The sequence below is a fragment of the Watersipora subatra genome, chromosome 6 (assembly GCF_963576615.1).
Source record: "Watersipora subatra chromosome 6, tzWatSuba1.1, whole genome shotgun sequence".
Lineage (NCBI taxonomy): Eukaryota > Metazoa > Bryozoa > Gymnolaemata > Cheilostomatida > Watersiporidae > Watersipora > Watersipora subatra.
In genome coordinates this window covers 15968393-15994798 of record NC_088713.1, presented here as the reverse complement: position 1 = coordinate 15994798, position 26406 = coordinate 15968393, and the positions used below count along the sequence as shown (strand labels likewise).

The 26406-nt window shown below is 33.8% G+C and overlaps 1 protein-coding gene across 1 annotated transcript in view; it reads left to right on the top strand.

The window, feature by feature from the left end:
* LOC137398078 (uncharacterized) overlaps positions 1–24376 on the top strand; it is a 47200-nt gene extending 22824 nt beyond the window's left edge. The window contains exon 7 of the mRNA XM_068084182.1: positions 24241–24376. Within this exon, the coding sequence (XP_067940283.1) occupies positions 24241–24376 (136 nt within the window). The remainder of the gene's footprint in view (positions 1–24240) is intronic.
* The last annotated feature ends 2030 nt before the right edge of the window (positions 24377–26406 follow it).

The following is a 26406-nucleotide window of genomic DNA, read 5'->3' as shown; positions in this document are numbered from 1 at the left end:
GTCACTATTATATTTACGAAATTTGTTTCAACCATGATAGAAAATTGTTAGCAATATCAGTTCCTTAAAACGTTATTTACAGATTTGCTTCATTGGCTAAACTGAAAGAGTTGGATCTCAGTTGCAATGAACTCGGTCAGTATTCTTTTGATGACATGGACCCCCTGGTGTCGTTGGAGAAGCTCAACATGAGTTATTGTGGTCTGACAAACCTTCCGTTAAGGTATATTTGTATACAAACACACAGGTTTTAAAAAGTGTTCTTGTGGTACTCTGGTGGTTTTGAGAAAATTGAACACTATTTGTGTTTTACCAGTTTCAATTCATAGCAAATATACAGCAATTAACCAATCATAAACTCTAAAAAATGTTCACCATATAATGACTCTTTATTTATCCATTAAATTTGCATTATTTTATAATCATGCTGAAAACATTGTCTAGTGTTATTGCTTTATTTTTCAAACCTTCCCACATAGTGGCACTCAAATAGAGATGGCGCTCAAATCAAAGTGGTGTTCAGTTGTCGGATTTATAAAAACTGGTCTTTAGTGACAATAATTTTACTCTGAACCAAACTTTGTAAACACTAACATAAGCATATCTCATGACATTTGTTTAAAAAATAACATAACCAGTTTTTAAAATTAGCCACTTGTGCTTTTCAGTTTTTTCGGAAAAACCTATAATGCTTTAAACTTTGTTGTGTATAGTTTGTAAACCACTGAATTTTTCTTAATGTTTGTTAAATGTTAGAGAGGTTTCTAAATTTGCTCTTTAAACACTCCACAAGGCAGAGTCAAATGTGAGCAGAGATCAAAGCCATCAACTTTATGTTAGAACTCTATGTCACTAGCCAAAGTCAGCGACGCTGCGCAAAAAGGAATTTTTACTCGCGTTTGTACTATTGGTTTTAACCTTTACGTATTAAAGACGTAATACTATGATACTATAAAACAATTTTTAAATAATGAACACCTTCTTAGCGATATTTAGCCCACTAAAAGTGAATGACTTTTCTAATTAAGGCTAGTATGACCAATTAATGTTAAACCAAAGTTAAAACTTAAATGAGACAAAATATAACATTTGCTGAATGATAAGTTAGCGTTACGCAAAGAGTTTTGCCAATCCATCAATGTTGACTTTTAGCTAGACATTAAATTTAGAACATACGTATGTTTAAAATTTAATACATTTTACAGCATATATATACTTTTTTAAATTATAATAGATATGTATATGTGTGTATGTATATATGTATGCACAAAAATTAGTGTATACATACATGCATATGCTGTATATCCGTACATATGTATATATGGACCTTTATATATACATATACACATTTAGAATTTTACATATATGTATATATATGTATATATATATATATATATGTATATATATGTATATATATATATATATATATATATATATATATATATATATATATATATATATATATATACACCAGATATAGTGGTGTATATCACCACTATATCACCATATATAGTGGTGGTAGACAAGGAGAACAAGAGGGCTACTATAATAGATATAGCAGTACCCAATGACTACAATATAGCCAGCAAAGAAAAAGAAAAGGTAGAAAAATATCTCCCTCTTGGAGAAGAAATTGAAAAATGCTGGAATGTAAGAACAACCGTAATCCCAGTAGTGATTGGGGCACTGGGCGCAATAACACCGGCGCATAAAATGTGGCTTGCCCAAATACCAACAACAATCAACTCAGGTGAGTTGCAGAAAAGTGCGCTATTGGGAACAGCTAAGATCTTGAGACGAGTGCTCAAACTCCCAGGTCTCTGGTAGGAGACCCGAGTTAGAGCAGAATTTACCACCCATACGGGGTATCCGGGGTGAGGAAACAATTTTTTTATATATATATATATATATATATATATATATATATATGTAAATTTCTAAATGTTCTAAAAATCTGAATGAAGTTAAGAGGCTATGCATACAAAGGACTATAGTATGTAATAATTACTTATTTGTAGTTTTGGGAGACTGGGAAAACTGAAAACACTTCTGCTCAAAGGTAACAAGTTTGAAAAGTTTCCTTCAGTACTCAGAAGTTTGCCACAACATCCCTACATTGACATTGCTGATACTGACCTTTCCCAGGAGCTATCCACCAAAGGTATTTCTCAAACTACAAGCTTCAACGGCAAACTACATACATGTATGTTATACCATGCTATTTCTATGGCATGATCATAGAAATAACTATTTTAGCAAGTATTTGAGATTGACCACCTTGAACCAAGAGAGTTTACTTGAAAGTTTACTGATTCTTAGTATATGTTATTTATGGGTGCTAAAATAGTATTGGCAATTTGGCTTGCTTAAAACAGTGGTTAAAGGTTTGCTAATTTTCTTGGATGTTCATTTGAAATAGTAAATCAGAAAAGTGCTGGCTTACAAGAAGAAACAGATTTAACAACGTTTGATTATACTTGTCATCAACAGCAAACTAGTACATTTTTATGGTGGTTGCTAATTACATGTAGGTATTTGTCTCCAGGTTTGGTTTTGGTGACAACTTCGAGTTTATGTCCCTTGCTGGTTAACCCTTTAACCGGGTATAAAGCCCCCCCCCAAAACAACCGAAACTCGTGTAATTTATTGTCAAAAAGTCATTAAAATTGATATTTTATAAACATGCATAGCTCAAATCTTAAATTTAATTATATGGACAAAAGATTTTGTACAGAAAAATTCATTTATATATCTACAACTAAAAATACAACCATGTGCAATTTTTCTTGTATAAAATGCTTGGAAGGATTTTTTTTCGGTAGAGTCAAACGCTATAACGTAGCCGTGCGAACCACCATAATCATTTTCCCGGTATACCTATACCAAGTATATTAAAATTCCAAAAAGGTTACATTACTTCTATCATTTGAATTATTTTTATTCTGATCAGACAAAAAATCACTAACGATCACAGGATCAAATAGTCTTTTATTTTACCTTTTTGAAAGTCGAACCGATGTTGACTGGTTTTTCCAAACTTTATTCTTTTCCAAGGAGGCGCGATTTGTTTAGCTTTTATCACGAAGCAACGCCTCTCAGATAATATTTTATATTGTAAATCATTGACCAATATGTTGTTGTTGATGATTTTTAAAAATTACTAAGGTTCAAATCCTTTGTTCAACGTTACTAGGCGACAGCTTTATAAACGTCTACTGAAAGAGACATAGATGTCGTTTCCCATGCAACCAGTAAACGACATTTAAATCGTTTTCCCAGCCATAGGGTTAAGCATCAGACAGCTTGTGAATTCAATCACAGGTACCATGTCAAGGACTCACTCATCAGATAACAGTAATACAATTCTGGAAGTTTGTTGCCAATTGAGGATGTCGTTACAATAGTATTTTGATATAGTTACTTGACAAATGAGGTTTTAGCGTGAAGTTTAGAACATGAATATCATGATAACAGATAGAATAGTTAGATATCAGTAAGTTTATTACGGTATAACAACGGTAATGGCAGATATGCACTTAAGGCCTAAAGTGTTAACAACCCCATCATTTTGTGAGGTCGATGGAACTTTTAGTATTGTATTTGTGCCAATTGGTATACAAATTTGAATTGAAGCGCACATTTTTTACAAGTCTTTAAATCTGTGCTGCCTAGACTGCGCATATATACATTCTAAACGGGGCACCAAATTTATTTTCATGTTTTTAAAACTCTTTACAAGAAAAATCTACCACTGCGATCCCAGGAAGCATGTTGAACTAACAAAGTCTGCTAAAAACGTTAGTGGACAACACAATGTAGACATTGATGTGATTATTTTTAAGTTAGAAAGATTTGGGGTGGTATAAATTCACCTTGTTTAAGCACATGCATACACACATGCAGTGCCAAAAACACCACCACGCACATTGACACACACAAACAAGTGCTCACACGTGATTATGTGTACATGCATATATAAATGAACATGTATATATTTGCATAATTATATTTACATAGTTATATTTACACGCATGCATAAATATATTGACATATATTAATATTAGCTGAATTCCCGGCATTAGCCGAGTAATAAAAAGTCTTGCAACAGAAATTCTTTTTAACACGTAACAACAGTTACCATTAAATCTGTCAAATTTCAAACTATAACAAAATTATTTTGTGCAGTTCAATAAAATTCAAGGAAAAGTGAAGTAATTTTAAGCAACTGCATCTTTAAAAGTTAATATCACAAAAAGTCATTTGTATAGTTGAAACAAATTAAAAGAAAGCTAAAGAGCAGTAAAGGGGTTGAACTGTAAATGGGAAATAATAAGCAAATAATGGATTAATAAAGTCTGTTTGCTGTTATTACACTGAAAATGATTTGATGATGATATAATTGATACAAACTAAAAAAGAAAAAATAACAATCACTAATATGTAAAATTAATTGTACCAACTATTGCCTAGATGTGTGTATGAAAATAGGTTACTGTTGCAGCAGAAGCTATCTATCAAAACTTTGAACATGATACTGGTTTTCCTCCTTGCTAGTACAAATGTGAAAATGAGACATTGGAATGTCTTTCTTTGGTACTTTGTCTGTCTACAAACTGAGAGAGAATGGAGAGGCAATTCTTACTTTAGAAAATACAGAACTCTACTTGAAAAGTATTTACCTGCTACAGATTTAGTGATTGAACCTTTGAAAAAAACTAAAAGTAGGAGTGTAACAGCGTGTTTAAATCTGAAACAAATAGCTTTAAATTAAATATTCGAAAAATAAGAATCGGTAAACAATTAGCTATTATAAAACCTTAAGAAACCAACACTGGAGGCAATACAATGAACTCTTGCCATACTTGTTTCTGTGTTAGCATTGTAAGGTAAAATTATTGTATAAAGTGGTATAGAAATATATAGCTATCGTTCAATTTAAACATTCCCTGGTAAAACAAAATATCAAAAACTCATATGAGAACTGTGGAAAGCAAAAATAAGTCACAGAGTAGTGTATTATCTTTGGTAGTTATTGCTACCTACAGTAACTTTTGTGTATCTAGTCGTTACGATCTGCCAGAAAATGTTGCATTACAATGTACTGAATTCATTGCATATCATAAGGAGTTCTTAACTTTGAGACACATATATAACATAAACTCTGAATTTAATCAAAATAAATTTAGCTTAGTAACGCATACCCAAACCTTTTTTGTATGCAGATATATTTTACTAAAAATAACTTCAATTTTGTCATCAGTTAAAATTTGATCACCTACCTGTTTATGGTTTTGTTCTAACTATGACACAATACAGCTGAACGAAAAGAGAGAGAAAGAGCAGCCTAGTATCTCATTTAGCCGTTGTTAGAAAGATTTTGGTGAACAACACATTGGCATCTTAGTTATTTTAATACTATCAGCTCGTTACTGACAAAATTCAAATTCATGAAATTTTTTGTTTGAATTATTTGGCAAAAAATATCAGAAATTTTTTTTTCTGCTCGAGTGGCAAGAACAAAAAATATCCTGTACTACTTTGTAAAGCAAACATATTTAAATAAGAGGTGCGTCAGAACTCGTGGCTGCAATGTTTTGATTGATTAATTAACTTGTGTATTCACAAACTTTAGATACAGTATATCATAAGAGAATTAGGTGTGATACAATCAGATAAGCTTTGTGATTCAGCACACTGGCTAGTAGATTTGTGATTTGAATCTATGGAGTTCAAATCCACTACGAAGGAAATTTTTGTGGCTAAAACTGTATTGCTATAACTAGAAAGAAGGACGACAGGTGACTGAAAGATGACAGACTAACATTAGGATTTATATATATGAATAAATCATATTAATATAGATTTACACATATACTTTTAAATATATGTAGGCCTATTCATTTATAGAAAATATGGCTCATTGTGTTTTGCCTTAAATTTGTTTTTCATCCATTCTACCACCTAATTAACATATTTATTTAAAAGTTATAAATGTTTGGCTGTCACAACAACTGTCTTACAGTGATAGATATGTGACAAATTCAAAAAACTCTGCAAACAAAAGTTTTCTGACAACTGATATGGTCTTTGCCAATCCCCGTTGTGAAGGATTGTTGATTTATTCTGTCATTTTCTGGATGGAGTGAAGCTTTGAAGTATCGAATAATCCTGGTGCAAAGTTGGTTTCAGTGTTTATAGTCAGTCAAATAATCTACAATGTTCAAAATTTTTAGCATTCACAAATCAATCACAAACAACCCACTAGCAAAAAAAGAAGTTATCTATCAGGTAGTAGTACGATAATGTATGATAACAATGACTATTACATGTCATATGAAAAACTATTTCAGAACTCTTGACATTCCTGAAACCTGATATTCAGAAGGGGTGCTTATAAGTTGTTGTAACCTTTGAACCAGTAGGTATTTGACAACGATTTTAAGCTATAGTTAACAAGTGTCAAGTACATGTCAGCAGCTACTGCTAATGCATAAAAAAACTATAAATGTGTTGCAGAGCAAACTCATATACTTTTTGCAGTCTACTTCTTTACTAATGTGAGTAACAAGGTATGATTGTTTTTTATCTCTCATCTCTTATCTTTTTCTTGTATGTTTTGTTTGTTACTATTACAATAGACTTGTAGTATTTACTCATCATTATCATAGCTTTCAAAATTAGATTTAAATTGATATTAAAAAGGTATCAATCTAACTAGCTGTATTAATTCATTGATAGAATAAAGTTTTTTATTGATCTAAAGTTTGAAGCTTTGGTTGCTATAATAAGGCTGACAGAGCTGATCCTATCAAAGAACAATATTAAGCATAACAATGTTTTTGCAAAGTGAAGCTCAGCTCAGCATGAGCTTTTATTGACATAAAGGTGCTGGATGATTGTTTGCTTTTGTTTAAGTGCAGTCACCAGAAGCTAATTAGTTAACTACTCACTAATCTTTAACATTTGGTATGAAGCTTATCGAAAGCACATCATGTTAAACTCGGTCATACCCACATTCTATATGGCACCACCTGGGGGATTGTGATACGCACTGAGTTAAGTTAATGGTTCATCGCTATATTAATGGCCATCAATGTTTTTTTTACATTGTCATTTATAACAATTACTTACATTAATTCATAACACAGGCTGTAACAATTTTTTCTGATTTTTTTGGTTTTAGAACAGAAGTAAGAACAAGTACTTTCTAACTCAGCTGATAGAGAAGTAATTGATTGGAAGAGGTGAGGGAAAGACAAAAAGGCTGTCGCTCCTGGAGACTGAACATTTTTATGCCGAGTGCTGATAACATCTTACTCAAAGGAGGCCTGTAGTAGTAATGGTACAGCATTATGATATCTTTGATATAATTGTTCTATAATAATCTATAATCTGCGCTATCTATACATCTACCTATACTGCTTAGTTACTCATGATTTATTTTGGTGTTCAAAAATTATTAGTTTCTAACTGTTTTTCCTAACGGCTATAAGTGTGTTTGGTACAAGTGATGACTGCAAGTTATATATCATCTGTAATTTGTTTGTAATAAAATACTAAGTGTGTGATCAGACAAACCTGATTTTGAATCAACAGCCCCAAAGAAGCACCGTGTCCACGGCATTTCATATTTCAGCCCAAATTTGCATGCATAATGTTTGGTACCATCCAAGTAAAGCTCATCAACTTATTTGCGTATCACCTTTAGCTGAAAAGTGATTTCGTCAATTCCATAAATAAGAAAAGCTTTTAAACCAACAGTACAATGCTGTTTTCATCAACAAAAACATAAATAAGCTTTTACAAATTTGTATAAAAACTTAGCTTGCCTATTTTGGGTAACGACATATAACGTCTTGGAAATTATTGACAACAATTTTAAGGTACAGAAGGTTGTGATTATTACACTAGGTTAAATATTGCCGCAAAATTATAAAAATTTTAGATACATGTTTTGTTTCTGCATGAAGGCACAAAGTGTTGCCTAAAATATGTTTAGCTCATATACTGAAGTAATGTGTGGAACAACTCATTTGGTAAGCAGAGCAGTAAAACGATAATAAAGAGAAACAACAATTCAGAGCTATGGATTAAGTTGATAAAGATTTCAATTCTGAATAAATTTTTTAGTTAAAATAAGGGTTCTTCACATCTACAAAAAGTTGGTCTAAAAGGGCTCAAAGCGCCAACACTCTGCAGGTTACCAGTTCTTGGTTATACTGTTAGCCTCAGCAACTTATAAGAGAGCGCGTAGAGCCAACACTCTGCAGTTCATTAGTTCTTGGTTATACTGTTAGCCCTAGAAACTTATAAAATTTTGATGGCTCATTGAGCCATCATTCACAGGTTAAAAGTTATTGGTGAAACTGTTAGCTCTAGCAACTAACAATAGGGCTCATAGAGCAAAAATTCTGCATGTTACAAGTTCTTGGTTAAACTGTTAGCCCCTGCAACTCATAAAAGTGCTCATATAGCAACACTCTGCAGGTTACATGTTTTTTTGTAATACTTTTTGCCTCAGCAACTTATAAGAGAGCGTGTAGAGCCAAAATTCTGCAGGTTACAAGTTCTTGGTTATACTGTTAGCCCTAGAAACTTATAAAAGTGCTTATATAGCCAACACTCTGCAGGCTACAAGTTTTTTGTAATACGGTCAGCCTCAGCCACTTATAAGAGAGCGTGTAGAGCCAACAGTCCGCAGTTTACAAGTTCTTGGTTACACTGATAGCCCTAGCAACTTATGACAGCGATCATAAAGCCAACCTTTGGCAGGTTACAAGTTCTTGGTTATACTGTTAGCCCCAGCAACTCATTAAAGTGCTAATATTAGCAACACTCTGCAGGTTACAAGTTTTTTGTAATACTGTTAGAATCAGCAACTTATAAGAGAGCTCGTAGAGCCAACACTTTGCAGTTCACAAGTTCTTGGTTATACTGTTAGCCCTAGAAACTTATAAAATTTTTAATGGCTCATAGAGCCATCATTCACAGGTTACCAGTTATTGGTGAAACTGTTAGCTCTAGCAACTAACAATAGTGCTCATAGAGCAGAAATTCTGCATGGTACAAGTTTTTGGTTATAGCCCCTGTAACTCATAACCAACCTTGTTGGTTTGTTAGCCCCTGCAACTCATAAAAGTTCTCATATAGCAACACTCTGCAGGTTACATGTTTTTTTTGTAATACTGTTAGCCTCAGCAACTTATAAGAGAGCGTGTAGAGCCAACATTCTGCAGGTTACAAGTAATTGGTTATACCGTTAGCCCCAGCAATGTATAGCAATACTCATAGAACCAGTACTTTGCAAGTTACATGTTCTTGGACATGCACACTTAGTCACTTTTTATCAGTACTTGCACTCTGACACTTGAACACATTTTACCATCAGGTATTTGCAAAGGTTCAGGCAATACATATGAATTTTGTGGATCAATCTATAAGGGTAGCACCTCATGGCTATTACATGGCAAATTAATTTGATCAACAAACATGACTGTAACAAGCTAAGCAAATACTCGTAGTACAAAAGCTTTCATTTGGCGGTTAGTCCGCTGGCATACCATTTGTAGCTCAGTAGTTTGAATCACAGAAGGAGTGTTGGTGGTGTTAAAACGGCTATTTAGCGACAACTGCTTCTGTTGTAGCGGACAAGACAGTTGCACAGCAGATAAAGTCTTTCAATACACTTTTTGCGGATTGAGAGTTTTACCACTCTGAATCATAAAAAAGAAAAAAATCAGAAATGAACTGAGGATATTTTGCTTCTCGACATTCGCAGTGATACTAATATTGGGTGACAGAGAAACTTTCACTGTATGTCGATTTTAGTTGATAATTAGAATCTTTATTAAAGAATCTTTCTTAACCTCAACAATCAAATAGAAAAAAATTCAGGGCATTTCATCACACTACCATGTGGGTATACTCTACCCACCATTTCTAAAAAAGGGTTGATTTTACAACAATGAAGATAATTGTTTTATTTTTTTTTATTTTACCTTTTTGTTATCTTTGTTATTTATTACATAACCGAACCTGATTTATACATATTTTTGCTGTACTGGTGCTGACCAGTTTCTAGGATCATATAGTTTAGTATAGAAAGTACAGTATCGTTCATGCGACCTTCGAAATAATCATAGTGAAGTGAGTAGGCCTATCTTATGTTATTGTTTTTAATACAAAAGGCAGCAATAATAGAAATAAACAAAAAATATTAGTTGTCCTTACTGAGTTAATGCAAAAAGAGTGCTAAGCATAAATTGAAAAGTGACTGCCACTCGTAGGCGAGTCTTTTAAAGAAGCTCTGTTTTGAGGAGTAAGTCGGTGGTCACAGTTGAATCATTGAAACGATAGGGAAAATTTGTTGGTAGATGTTCAATCTAAATTAATTTGAAGCATGGAAACCCAGTAAATACTTTTTTACTAGAATATGCAGCAGGCCACTCCACAAATTGTCAATGCAAGAAAAGGAAGTGTTTGATTTTCCCGAAAAAATATGTTTTCTTATATCAAATAAATCGTACCACATGTTTACACTATATCAGTCATTGAGGTGTGCTCAGTTGACTTTGTCACATTTCATGTTATGTTTAGATATTGATGAACAAGATCGGAATTACCCTGATATTTTTTTTTAGAAATAATTTGTATTATCATAAAAAAGTTACCTAAAGAGTTAGAAAAAATGATCATTCCATTGCTGTTATGAGGTAAATTTGGTTATTGGTAAAAATAGGCATCATCAAGAATCCTCTGTTTTTATGCTTATTTATTTATGTTTTGAAATCTGTATTGAATTACGATAAACGTTAAACTTGCGTTTTGATCCATTTTATGCATCATTACCATGTTTTTTTTAAATTAATTGTTTGTACCATTTAACAAAACATTGATTGTGTGTTTGTATGATTCTTGTTTGATATTTCAATTTTTCCTCAGGTTTTGGTTTTAATGTATCTATTTGGTCTGAATATTTGTGTTATCATTATTCTTTTGTTTAAAAACATTGATTTATGCCGGGGATTCATTTTCATTTTTTGTGGTTTTCGTTGAGTTCAGTTGAGTATTTCAATGCAAAAGTGATGGTTACTAATTAAAATACTATCTCACTACAAATATCCATACAAACACAAACAACATGCAAAATCACTAAATAGTGCACCAGCAAGATAGTTTTTTGAAAGATTAGCAAGCCAAATGTAAAAATCATTTTACTCTGTCTCATGAATTTAGAAAAAGATTTGTTGTTAAACAACCACATTTTTTGTGTGCAGTAGCACAGCACTGTGACACAGCACTTGACATAAAACACTTACAAATAGTTCTAACAATAAATTATAGCATTGGTGATTTTAAGAACATTAAGATCATAATCATAACCATTCAACAATCATTAAACATAATAAATCATGTTCAACCACGTGACAGAAGTTTTTAATTATTTCAATCAACTTGTAAAATTTCACAGGTTCTTTATTTCTTTCACATCGCTACTTAAAAGTGAACTTGCATCAAATTTTAGCAGGTTTTAACAAAAAATATCATTTGGTTTATTTCATTCGCAATTTTTTTTGATGTTAGAGGCCTTCAGGCTGTCAATATGGTTCAAAACTAAAGTGAACCAAACTTGATCCCCTAAAATGTGGAGAAGAAAAATGTGTGCAAATTGACAGTTGCTATCATTGCTGTAGCTAATGCTATAATATACAGCTTTACCTTCAAGTCGCACTACTCAGCACCTCTACACATGCAATCGTTCAGCCAATATAGGGGTAACCGGGGCACCGTTGACCAAAATTCACTTATTTAACCATAACTTGTGTGATAGTAATTGCAACTTTTTGAAATTTGGACATGCAATTCACATATATTTTATGTATTAAAACATGTACTTTCAAAAATCTAATGCGGCTTTTGTCTCTGGAAATCAGAATACAAAAGTACGAGGCTTATGGCCAAAGTTGGTCATTATCCGGGGCAGCTTTGGCCATTATGATACTGCATCTGGATTTAGACGATCAGTAACAAAGGTGCCTAGAAACTCATTGTCAGTAAAAGTGTGTCTGTAAAATGGGGAAATTCCAGGACGCCTGAACCCTCGTGTGATATTTGAGATAGCCATTGCTAGTGAGAATGCATTTTTTAATAGGCTAGCAACATCATATATGGTGACAGTCTATGATCCCAGTGCTATGGGTTTACTGCATCATTTAAATAGCGTTTTAGAAGGCCATAAGCCGTTATATCAAGTGGTTGGAGTTTGTATTCACAATGGGAAAGAAGGTTAACATTCCAACACCATTCTGCTTAGCCAATCCAATTGCTGCGATGTTTAGGTGGCTGTCGTGGTTGTCAAATAATTACAGGGCAGGTAGTTCTCTTGAGCATTGAGTATGCTTGATGAAGTGCCAAACCCCCCGTTTGAACATCTCGGCATTAATCCACCCTGAAGGGTTTGCTGTACCAATAGTTTCAGTTGGTGCTCCGGAAAGCATGGGGAAAATTAGAAATGGTGAAATAAATCTTTCAGAAGCTTTACTGCTCCAATTATAGTCACCAGAATTCCACGATGTTACTCAGCAGATGTTACTTGGACAAGTTGACAAGCTTTTGTTCCACTGCATAAACTAGCAGTCTCTGGCTTGCGTCATGAAATATTTGAATTCCTCTTGAGGAAACCACTCATCCACACATTGCCAGCACATTTGTTATTGCCCTGTCATTGATTTTAGCATATTCATTTGCTAGTTCATGTGCATGTTGCTTTCTTAGGCCAAGATGGTGCTTTGAAGGCAAAAGCAGATTTTCCTGTAATTTTTCTTTTTGGTCTGCAGAGAAGATCCCTCTAATGACATTTGACTTCACAAATTTTGTTTTGTCAACCCCATTGAGTTTAGCTTCATTAAAATAGATTTGTAGTAAGGACCTTGGTATACCAAGATCTCTTGACACCTGCCTTACAAAAAGCCCACCTTTCAACACATTCTTTACTGCAGTAGGCATTACATCCTGAGATGCCCGTGTTGGTTTTTTGTTGGAATTAGTTCAAGCCAAAGTGTCACACTCAAAAATAACAGTAAATCATATTCTTTAAAATACAATAATAAAGTAGAAACCTAAGCAATAAAATTCATTGTTATATCAGTTGAAGCAGAAATTTCTCAGAGGTAAATAATATCAGATAGTAACATTGGCCACTTTGGGGCACACTCGGCCATGGCCGAATGTGACCCAAACTCTGTGGCCAAAGCTGCCCCATCAGTTAGTGACTGACAAAATACTCATTCACCAACTACTAAGTAATTGAATATTGGCTTTGACTACTAAATTAAATTAGCAACTAATGCCTACATTTTGCCTAGCAAGCGTGCTGTTCTACTTTTTGTACTTCATAAGAAAAAAAAAAGTCCAACTACATGTAATGTCTTTCAAATGTACTTTGGCTCACTAAAACTATAATTTATTCACCACTTCCGCAATACTTCGCATGCGGCTCCGTGATCACAGTGGCTGGTCCATTATATCATTTCTTGTTTATTATGATATAGAGAAAAACTTCAATAATGTTTTTCTTGGTAATACAAGGGTGGCCAAAACTGCCCCACGGCCAAAGGTGCCCAGGTCACCCCTACCCATCATAATTGCACTGTCGCTTGACCCAAGCAACTTAAGCAAGAACAAATCCTATGATTTTAATCTTAAGATGTCAGATCACCTCAAACATCAAAAAGACTTGCAAATAGTAGAAAGATGCAATTATGGTCTGTTAAAAGCTGATAAAATCTCCTTTTTATGACAGCTATTTTTAGGTTGTGTGATTAAACATTTTTAACAATTTACATCAAAAAAATAACATGTCTTGTTGCATTTGGTCAGCAAATGCCGAATGCTGTATATTGAAATTTTAGCCGCCTTCATAAGTAGAAACTGTAAAGGAGTAACTAGCATGATTTAATAAGTGAATAGGAAAACGAAATCAACTATTCAAGTATACAGAAAAAAAAGGCCATAATTTTTTCAGCAAACCGAAACAAATAATTTTTATGGATTAAAAATGAGTTGCTATCAGGATGGTTAACTTTTCGATACCGAAGTTGGTAAACCATGGTATTAAGGTGACACGCTATGAAGGCTTTCGTGCCAATTGAGCAACATTTGCGAGCTGCTATGAGCAGTTTATGCAGCAAAAGATTTTATACTTTTTCAACACATTTTGAAACGATGCAAAGTTTCTGTTAAATTCGGCCATTATTTCATATTTGAGTTCTTTTCGGGTTTTTAATTGTTGCATTACTTTGCATTTCCTAAAATTGTCTCTTCAATAATTTTTCTGTTAGCTTGTAATCAGATAATGTTTATGCTATCATGGATATTGATTATTTAAAATTTTATTACTCGAGTTATAATACATGTAATACAGATAGTGTTAGCCCTTTTCTTTATTAAAGGCTGGTGGATTTGAAGCACCTCATTCCTCTAAATCATGTATTATAACATAGGCTCTTTGACTTGTCACACAATATTTGACGTTTTAAATTCTCTCTAGCATCTCTCGGTTTTGAAATGAATTTGGGTAGGACACTTTCTAACCATGGTTTTGAATAGATCAGTTATTTTCAGTTTGCTAAAAATAAAATATGGTTTTGTAATGTGACCCTGCATCAACTTCTGAATTATTGCTCATTCCTGAGTTTTATGTTTTGAGCTTTCCAGTTTTGTAAGCATATCAGTATAGAAAACCACAGCTTTGTGTAATTTAATGAATTCTATTTTACTAAACTGCCACTTTTTCATTGACTAAAATTTTCTCACTCATCTGTTTCGGGTCTCATTTTCACAATTGTAAATAACGAACAATGCTGAACCTGTATCATAACATTGGCAGTCACATTATTGCTATAAATTTTAATATGCTCTCTCCTCTTCATGTGGTTTGTTCATAGTAAAATCGAAATTTGGTTTGTGGCGTCTTAATTTTCTATTAAATCAACCATGCCTCCTTTAATGCTCAATAAAGTAACTCTAATATGACTTATGCATATTTTTATATGTTGGAGTTGTCCTCTTGTTACAGTCACATTATTGAGACTGTTGACCTCTAATTGAGGACTTTTTTATTGAATGCACTTAGATGTACAATTAAATATGAATCTGTCATTGATTGAACTAGAATCTGGAACTGTCGATCATTAAGATCAACTAGATTATACATATACAAACACATTCACTGAATGACTAGCATGCACACTATACTCTCTTGTTGACCTTTATTAAATTCTCTACATTTATATATTGATGTTAAAACCCATGTAGATGCCTACGTTTGCCAAAGCATGTTGAGGACACCCACGTTTGCTGAACCAACTTTGATAAAACCGACTTTAGCAAAAACACAAAGACTCACTCAACTTATGATGATAGACATGAGTTGTACAGCCTTGCTGCTGGTTCATCATTGTCATCAGCCAAAGCCCATTTAGCTCAAGATTTCTAACACAGTCAGGTAAAATCAGCTATCCCTGTAGTTTTGTTAGTAGCTTTAGTGACTAAAGCTTTGCTTTTTTATGTGAATAAATATTAGTAGCAGTTTTAAAGGTAAAATGTTTCCACTCTCAGCTCAGGAGCACATTTACCTCAATATTTAGATAAATTAATTAGTTGTAAGACATAAGGCGTAAGGCGATGGCGGGATAAAATTCATTTTTAATCTGATAGTCTACAGTTGGGTATTTAACTAATTCTCAGGGACCAGACAGAGTTTTGAAACTGAAAAATTTCGAAGACCTTGCAAAAGCATGAACCATATGCACATGAAGTCGCATTAAAATTGGCCAAAAATGGAGGCTCGTAGAATTTACGCAGACTATCACACACACAAAACATCAGACCACACATTCCACACACTAGACCAAACATCTTGCATGCCAAGTGCCACACGCCACAGACAGACCACACAACCCACATGCCTTGTATCAAACGTCGCAAACATCAAAAAGTAAACAAAGTAAGATTAATTAATACAAATTACTGTGTCTAGGCAATATATGATGGTCCAATGATAACAAGAGTGCTGTGACTGTAGTTGTGCCCTCTCCCGCAAAAATTCCCGCTGCCCAAATTTCTATTTTCAAATTGGTGTAGATTTTTAAAAGCAAAATATACTTTCTATGGAGAAAAATATATTTAATAAGTTGGTAATTTAATCAGTTTTATTCTGTAGTTCATAGCAATCTTATCAATAGCAATTCAAAGTATTTATGATATCTGATCTTCCAAGTTTACAGTTTGTACTAGTATATTACTAGTACAAGCTAGTATACTGATAAGATAAGATATCACATACATTTTGAATAGACAGCATATTGCCAGTTTATTGTTTGCAGTAAAAGTGGAAATCACTGGGAATGAGCTGTTTATGTTTATCTTATCATCTATTCTTCTTACCAGCACACAAGTGTATCTTATTTGTAAATATATACAGTCAGCACCTCTAATGACAGAGTTCATATGTATGTGTCAGGGTCACCTGTTTATCTTGTTTTGTACAGAGCTTAATAGGTTAAATATGAAGGTTTTAGCTAATTCACCACTCAACCCTAAAGAAATAATGCTGACAATCAGGTTCCAATGTACAGATTGTATCAGTATGAATTTTAGTCGACTTGTAAAGTAAATTTATGTGAAAATAACATTAGTGACATGCCTGACAGGTGTGGCAAGTGTGAATATTGTGATAAAAGTTATCTGCCCCATGTGTTTGGTCCATCAAACACTTGGTGTATGTGCATCAAAAGAAACAGTGTGGTTTATGTTGCCTGTGAGAGTGGTCCTCTCAGTCTTTTATAGTTAACTAAACATAATTTTGATGTTGTGTATTAGTAAACAGTGTTTATTAGTACTATTGCAGCAAAAATGCCACAGATCGAGATGAGCGCAGGTTTTTTGGTGGTTTAACTTGAACTGATTGTATTCTGGTAGATATGACTGTTTACTTTTCGTGATAGCCAGAATAGACCATGAGGTTTACAAGACTACATTTCCCATTGAAACGACACTGTAAAGCATGGTAATGTAAAACCAACTGTATAAAACTGATATGAACGTGAAATTAAAGCAAAAACATTAAATTTAGTCAATGAAAATACATATAAGTGTATAATAAAACTGACCTTTTGCCTCCATAGGCCTGTTAGTATCCCACTTACAAGTTTGTCACTTATCGATAATACAAATTTCTGTGCTGGGTTACATACCACTCACAGCGTTAAAACTGCTGCTCTCTGGTCAATCTAGTGTATCATACTAAACACTAAAATCAACGTGCTCAACATAGGATGGAGCAATATAACTTAGAAAATTAAATAGTTCACTTATCTTTCAGCTACTGTCAGTTTCCTGCTGGTGCGTTCTTCAGGCTGTAAACTTCAACTGGGACAAGATGGTGACTTTTCAAACATCCCACTCTTTTATGTGACTGGCGGATTTTGGCGCGTTCTGTTCACTTGTTACTAAAATTACAGAGAAGATAACTCTTAGAATGGGTGCAGGATAGGGCATATATATATATATACATGTATATATATATATATATATATATATATATATATATATATATATATATATATATATATATATATATATATATATATAGTAGAGTAGTAGTAGAGTAACAATAGAGGCCAACTTGAAAATTGTAAACTACTTGGATACTACACTGAACCTGAACAACGGAGAACACGCGCCTTATAGAAAGCCAAGCAATGCTGTGCAATATGTGCATAGGAAATCTAACCACCCTCCAGCCATTATATATAACATCCCAAAATCAATTAACAAGAGACTGTGCACAATATCATCCAGCAAGGCCACTTTTAATAGAGAAATTGAGCCTTTCCAGGAATCACTGTCAAGAAGCGGCTACGACTACCAGCTGAGATACGAGCAGGACAATACTAATACCACTGGCAGTAGGAATAGTCAGAAACGTGACGTATTATGGCATAACCCTCCATATAGCGAAAATGTTGCCACTAATATCGGAAGGCAATTCCTACTGCTAATCAAAAGATTATTTCCTAAGAGCAATAAGTTAAACAAAATCTTTAACCGAAATACGGTGAAAGTTAGCTACAGCTGTATGCCTAATTTGTAATCAATTATAGACAAGCACAACAGCAAATTGTTAGCAAACTTCACGACAGACGAAAGCAGCAGAAAATGCATTTGCCGAAATTGTAACGAATGCCCTTTAAATGGTCAGTGTCTCACGAGTTCTATTATTTACCAGGCAACAGTTGACACAGACGGCAGAAGCAGTCAAACATACATCGAATTGACAGAGAGGCAATTTAAGGACAGATTCAACAACCACAAAACATCCTTTGGTATTAGTGACAAGAGAAAGACCACCGAATTAAGCAGATATATATGGCAATTAAAAGACGAGGGAAAGGATTTTAGTATTGATTGGAAAGTAATAACAAGAGCTAAGGCCTGTCAGAATGGTGTTTCGAAGTGCAATCTATGCTTAACTGAAAAGTAGTTTGTAATTTTCCAACCTCACATGGCTACCCTGAATCAGAGAAGTGATATAGTAACATCCTGTAGACAGGTCACCAAATTTTACCTATCTAAGGCTAAGCTCACCAATTAACCAATTTAATAGTTAGGCTTTTATACTTGATTTGACCAAGTATTATGCACAGGCACTTCACATTAGCATCTGATGATTACTGCATGCATTATGAAACTTTTAGTCATAAACTGTTGCTAAAATCTTTTTCCATCTTTGTACTTATAAAGGTACTATATAAATGTTATGTATACTTATGGGTATATTAAATACAATAGTTGTTAAATAGAACTAATAAATTGCTGGCATTGAGCATTTTTTACCCGATCAATAAATCTCAAAAGTTATTTGAAAAAATATAAATATTATTTATTATGATTTCAGTAAATTTAATACAAAATTTTAAATATTTTCCTACTCAAATACTCAACACTTGTACTACTCCATATTTTGTACACAATCTACATATAAAGCTCAGACATCCACCTTACGTAATATTATCATTGTTATAAACAAAGCTTATTTTAGCCTGGTTTACTCAGATTAGTTGCCGTCAAACAGTGCATCACCATTCTTTCCTGCCTCTCGTATTGAACTCTAACAGAGTTTCCTAAAATGGGAAATTACTACAGTAGAAAGACTGCCCAACTTTGTAAGTACATAGTGTATTACTTTGTCTTTATGTAATCAATATGGAAAGTTCACATATAGCTTTGGTAAGTGAACAATTAACTAAGATGTAGTATAAAATCTTTCATGTGTGTGATATACTGAAGGATTTATTATCCCATTTTGAATGATCAAATTTTCTCTGCAGCAGAAAGTGGACAAACAGCTTATATGATCACCATGTCAAATATTTGACTATATTCACTGTAGTATTTTAAAGTAGTACGTGAATGTCAGATCACTTCCTAGCATAAGGGGTTTACATCATATTCTCAAAGGCATAGCATGGTTTCAGAACATGGAACAGAGAAATTAAGATGAGTCGATGTCTGCGTTATTGACCTCTTAATAAAATGCATGGGAAAACTTATCCATGTTTCTATCAGTAGACGTTTGGTGCTTGAAATTAGCCTACTATGATCTTAAACTGTGAGATGGAATTTTTTTGAGCTTGTATGTTTTTTTATTGCCATCTAAATTTTATAGCCTAATTTTGTTTCATAACTATTGTTAGCAAAGTCGTATGAAATATCATTGCATTTATTGATGAACTAGCAGCCAAAACTATTTTTATGTGTGATAGAATAAGATTTCTGAGCATTGATGCAACATAAGTCAAGTTTGTATTTCACAATAAAACTATCAAATAATGTGCTATAAGCCTGCAAATTTGTAAGTTATATAACAACTTATCAAATGCTAAAAATATATAAAATTATATTTGTTATGCATTTAAAAGCAAAAATATACATTATAAAACCAAAGCTAATATGTTTAAAACTAAAATATTAACATTATTTCTTCAGCCAGTTGGCTGGTGATTTTTGTTATTTGGGACCTTTCCATATTCTTTTGGTTATTCAATACTTTCCAGGTTGTCTTTTCACCTCAATTATTTCCGCAAAAGCTTAGCTAACAACAGTTACTATTTGTGTTCAAACCATTTTAGCAGAGCAAAACTTCTAAGCAATGCACTTGAGAATACATACATATATACACCTAACACGCGAATTAGGATAACTGAATGTAACCAAAAGAGCCTTAGTTTTTATTTCAAAAGCAAGTAGTATCACTCATTCCTTTGTCAAGCTACAAAATAATTTCCCATACTTTAAAATACTAGGATAGGGTTAAAATAATCACTACTATTACCTTGAAAAGGCTACCCAATAATTATCTGAGATTGCAGTCAAAGTTTTAACAAAAAGCCATTAAGTTTGAGTTAGAAAACTGACTGTGATACCAACTGAATCAACAATACAAATTAATTCTTATTGATGTATTAAATTAATTAGTAGTACAGTTTTGAGAACAATTTTCTACTATTCATTTGCTATTATGGATCTTTAAAGACCAAAAATGTCAAATGGTTGCTGTCAAATAAAAATGATTTTCAAATAAAAGGCACTCTATTGTGTAACCGTTCTCCCATAGATGGGCTCAACTAGAGGTGGCAATCAGATGAAGGTAGCGTTCAACTACAGGTTTTACAGTATTTGTCATCTTCATGAACTTCGAAGCTTTTGTAAATAATGTGTGAGACTTGTTTATGAAAAGTAAAAAATGATCATCGATATTCTAGATCTATACGATTCAACAAAACAATTTTTTGGCAAATTCTAAATTTTTTTGAGCGATTGTTATTTAGCATCAAAAGTATCTCAACAATCTTCTAAACAGCTAATGAATTAAAGATGGAAGCTCTGAATAAAACATTATTTTTGTAGAACAGTTACTGCTCTTTCAAGAGTTGTTAAATAGTGAAGAGCAGAATATTGATTTATTTTGGCGGAAAGTGATTTCAGTTTCTTAGCTTAGTTAATTAAATTACACAACTTAGTTTGTCACAAAACTAGAATAAATAAAACCGCAACAAATAAAGGATAAACTTTGAGAGGAATGTGTTAATTCATGATCTATTTAAAAATTTAAAATGCCTACAATTGTGTCTAATGGCTTATACAATCTAGCAAATATAAACATAAGTTACTCTGGCCGCTAACAAAAACCTTTTAAGTACATTTTTATAAAAGGCGCTGTGGAAAAGTGTTACTAGGGCTTTAATCGGTTAAATTATTTGTAAATAAAACCTTTTCAATATTTTATAGTCTAATTTACTTGTGAGAGAACCATTTCATGGATTGTGGAGTTTAGCTATTTTTGATGATTTTACACACCATTTTTCTTAAAACAAATGATTAACAACAACCTACATTGTATGTTAACTTATTACAACAACCACAAACTTTTAGATTGCACTATTAATTTTTTTTGCGTTACATCTGATATTTATGAGTTTCGACAATGTATGTGACACTTAAAGTTGAAATCAATGGAAATGTTAAAGACATTTCCTTGTTTTGGCAATAAATGTTCGCCATTTAAAAACGAATGATGACAAATTAATGAGCAGACCATGAATGAATAAATGAATTAATTAATTAATAACATGATTAATTGATTAATTATTGAATTAATGAATGGATGTAAGTGTGGCTAATACGGAGGAAATTTTACTTTGTTGCTTTTATTGCTTGCTTCATTTTTGTTTGTTGATTTTGTTGTACATAGTTATTCACACCGTGGCAGATTTGCATTGTGACACAGCTATTTTGTATATTTTTTCTGGTTGTTACTACTTGTATATTTAGCGCTGCAGTAGATGCCAGATGTTATCATTGAAATATTATCTGATGTCTTTTTTTGCAAAAGGAACTAGATAATAATTAACCTTTTTGCAAAAACCCTGATTTTCAGAGGCTGAATTTAGTGCCATGATTAGTGCAAGTAGTCTCTGGGCCTGAAAATTGTTAACTGAATGTCTGAAGTAATGAAAACTAAATGACTCATTGACAAAGTGCTATAGCTCTTATGCTCATATTGGAGATTCAGAAAGGTTGATTTTGCAGCCCTAGTACACCAAACCATAAGCGTACAGTGAGCCATAATTTCTTTTGTTGCTTCAGCATCAGTGAATTATAAAAAAATGATGGATTTGTGACAAAACAGGGTAAAAGTTCATAACTGGTCTTTTTAGTCTATTACTATTGTGACTTAATCTTTATTCAAAATTTGAAATCATAACAACACTACCTGTCATGCATCTGAGGTAATATGCGACACTTAAGGATTAGACAAAGGCTTACTAATCTAAGCACAATGCAACTCATTAATGTACAACACAAGGTATTTTGATTTTATGATGGTCTAGATTAACTGTAGACTACTGGTTGCTCAAAGTTGTTCAAATCAAGCAAAGAGTTTTACAAGTTCATGAAACTCCATAAAAAATTGTAGCTTTTGTCAAAAGTCTTGAGTAGATTGCACCAGAGGTTTCTACAAAGTTTGAATTGATTTGGATGTGTCTGTCACAACAGTTGGAGCAACTCCTTACTCTAATAAAAACTATGATTGGAGCAAGTAAGGGATGCTGAGATTCTACTCTACAAGTTTAAGAAAAATACATAATGATAGTTTTGCCTTGGTTAAAGTATAGAATAACAAAGTCAGAAAGGTTTAATTGAAAATGAATAAACGATCATGGTCAAAACCCATCGTCTCAAAACTTGGATTATTTAATGGTTTTATGTTCACATTTATATTGCAGTTCTTGAATTGAAAGCAGCTATACTTTTATTATACTAAAAGCGCTAGCACGCTTAACAGAGTGGAACATTACAAAGCATTATGGGAAGGTACTTATGACAAAGCAAGGAGAGACAATTCTGAAACGCAACATACAAAGCCATGTATAATGCAAATTCAAAAACAATTATTGACAATACTGCCCGTTAGTTGTAGAATTTTAATCAGAGAATACAAATTACTAGAGTTGTAAGATAATGCTACCTACCCTCTCTAACCTGCCAAACATTTAGCAACCTATGCTGCACCTAAAATGTCTCTGAGTTTCCCGAATTTATCTCGACAAAGTGGTTCCGTGAAAGTGTCAGCCACCATATGATCGGTGTAACAATATTTGGTTCGAACATGGTTGTCCCTGATTTTCTAACATATGTAGTAATACTTAATATCTATGCGTTTTTAGTGTTTGCATGTCTCAGACTTGTTTGCATGGTTCATATCAGACAGATTATCAATGTTGAGTTTGGTTGGTTGCATTGGTGTGATTTCGGTGCACAGGTAAAGTTGGCGTAGCCAGGCGGCTTCTTTATTTACTTTATGAGCTGCCATGCACTTGGCCTCTGCTGTTGATAAGGTAACAACATTTCACTGTTTGCCTATCCAACTAATGGGCCCACCACAATGCATAAATAGTACACCTGAAGTAGAGTGATGACTTTCATTTTCTCCCCAACTAGTATCAGAGTAGGCGATCGACAGTTGATCTGTTTTCTTGTAATATAAGCTATGATCTGGCGTTGCCTTGAGTTTACACATAACCTTTTTCATGGCTGTAACATGTGTGTCAGTAGGAGCAGAGTTAAATTTAGACAACAATCTCACCGCATACTGTATGTCTGGCCTGGTGGAAGTGGCAGCACAGAGAAGACTACCAATTATGGATTGATACAAGGCTCGGTCTTCAGGTTTACTTCCATCGTTCCCCACTGACTCGTCGTCTGCAGCTATGGGGTGAAGCAGCAATTTTGCAGTCTGCCATGTTGTATTTGTGCAGAATTTGTTCAATGTATTGTCTTTTGTGCAGTTTCAGAGAACTCGGAGTAAACTCCACTTGAATCCCCAAGTGGAATTGAAGCATTTCCAGGTCCTTCATCTAGAATCGAGTGCTAAGGGACAACTTAATAGCATCTAGTACTTATTGATTGTCAAAAATTGGAACTAGGTCATCTACTACAACTGCTGCAATGACCTGAATATTACCATACTGGTGTATATACACACATTTTTTGTGTGTGATAGGGTTAAGCCAATAAATTGGAAGAATCAGTCCAACACTTGGTTTCAGCATTGTGAAGCTTGTTTGAGTATGTATAAAGATTGTTGCTACTTTAGCACAAGGTTTCATTTGTCAGGAAAGACCAATCCTTCAGGTTGTCTCATATAAATTTCCACTGTAAGATCAATGTTGAAAAAGACCTCAACAATGGCACATTGGTGAACAATCATGCCAAGGCTTACTCCAAAGGAGAGCAGGGAACGGAGAGATGATTGCTGAACAACTAGAGCCAAAGTTTCATATTAGTCTACTCTTTGCTGCCGAGCAAAACCCTTCCTCGAGTTTAGCTTTGTATTTTTCAAAGTTGCCATCAGTATCAGACTTTTCTTTAAAGACCCAACTGCAACCAAAGGCTGATAGATTTGCCGGTAACTCTACCAGCTTCTACGTTTTATTCTCAATTTGAGTCTCATACCTTCTCTGGGCCGATTTCAACCATTCATCAAACTGAGAGCTAGACTGGGCTTCCTTGAAGGATTTTGGTTTAATTAGTTCTGCTACATAGTTGGTGGCATGTCCTTCACTTGTGTAATCATGTATACAAAACTTCATGGGCGTGGAATAATTGCAATATGCTGGTTCGAAATCAACTTGATCGCTGTAGTTGTGAGCTACCACAACTGTTGAAGGCACAATTTTGATTATACATAAACAACAACTCTGTGCAAAACAACCAGCTAGCTTATCATGTCGTATAAGCAATATGATTTGAATCTGAGGCTATACTTGACATGGATCATCGTTTTAGTTTATCTTCCAGTTTTTGCTTCAATTATCTTCGAACATGGGTGTAAGCAACCCAGCCAACAGTACGAAAAATGTTTGAATATGGTTTATTGCCATACCAATTCTGTGTGAAGTTATGCAATTCCTGTGAGGACTGGCTGCAACTCGATTGCATAAATATACGGCTGCACTAGTCGCTTTGATCTCGAATGACTTTGGCAGCTCTAATTCAATGATCATGGTTCAAGCAGTTTCACATATGATTCAGTTGAATGGTTCTGCTACGCCATCTTGTTGGGGTTAGTAGTGAGTTGTCAACTGATTCTGAATACTATGAGAACAAATGTGTTATTCAAACTGTTCATATCCATATTCATCACCCCCGTCAGTTCGTAACGTTCTGATTTTTTTTGCCGGTTTGATTTGTAACAGAAGCTTCATATCTTTGAAATCTGAAAACACATAAGATTTATCCCGAATGAACTACACATATACTAACCTACTGTAATCATCTATAAAGGTGACAAATATTTACTGTCACCAATAGACTGATTCTGCATGGGGCCACAAACATCACCATATAAAAGCCCTAGTACATTTTTAAAATTGATACCACCGGTAGATTTAAATGGTTTACACGCTATTTTGTCCTTTGTACATAGCTCACATTGACCTACCGATATGTTGGATAGATTGGTACCAATTGCTAATGATTTTCGGTTATTTTGATGAATAATTGACTGATTTAAATGAGCTAGAGCCTGATGCCATAGGGTGCTAGAGAATGTCAGACTCGTGCGATGACTGGATAATTTAAGACTTATATAGAATAGTTTCCCAACATGTGTGCCCATGGCCCGTGTTTGAATAATCTTATTCTTTACCCAAGCTCTGTTACGCCCAAATTGAATGATTATACCTCTACCTGTGGTGGAACTGACTAAGAATAAACTGTGCTTCAGATCAGGTACATGAAGTACGTCATAGAAGACGGATCTTCTGGTCAAACGCTTATTTACTCGCTCTGTGATGTCTATATTACTAATAGCATTAGCATCTACTGTAACAGCGTGTATATCAGCAATCATCATTTTTTTTCTTGTTAGTCTAGTAGTGTGTAGGACTCGAATGACAACTCGTTTGGTGTACTATGACATGCTGCTCCCAAGTGCACTAGTCATTTTTGTACAGGATCATTACTGTTACCAGCTTGGAAAGCAGATTCATTAGTGTGATGGTTGTTATCAACTTCTACTACATACATTGTTCTGTGTGAGTATGGCAAGACACATCCACAATTCATTTTCCGTTGACCATAGCTCTGCCTAGTTTTTGGACAGTCTCCATGAGATGTTGAGTATTACTGCAGTTACAAAATTCATGTCTGGAATATTATTTGTCAGAAGAGGCAGTGTTTAGGGCATTGTCGGAGTTTGCTGAGTGTTTAACGCTATCTGAGACAGCTGTCTTATCAGGTGCTCTTTGTTCTCCACTTTTTTATTCTTTGATCAATAAT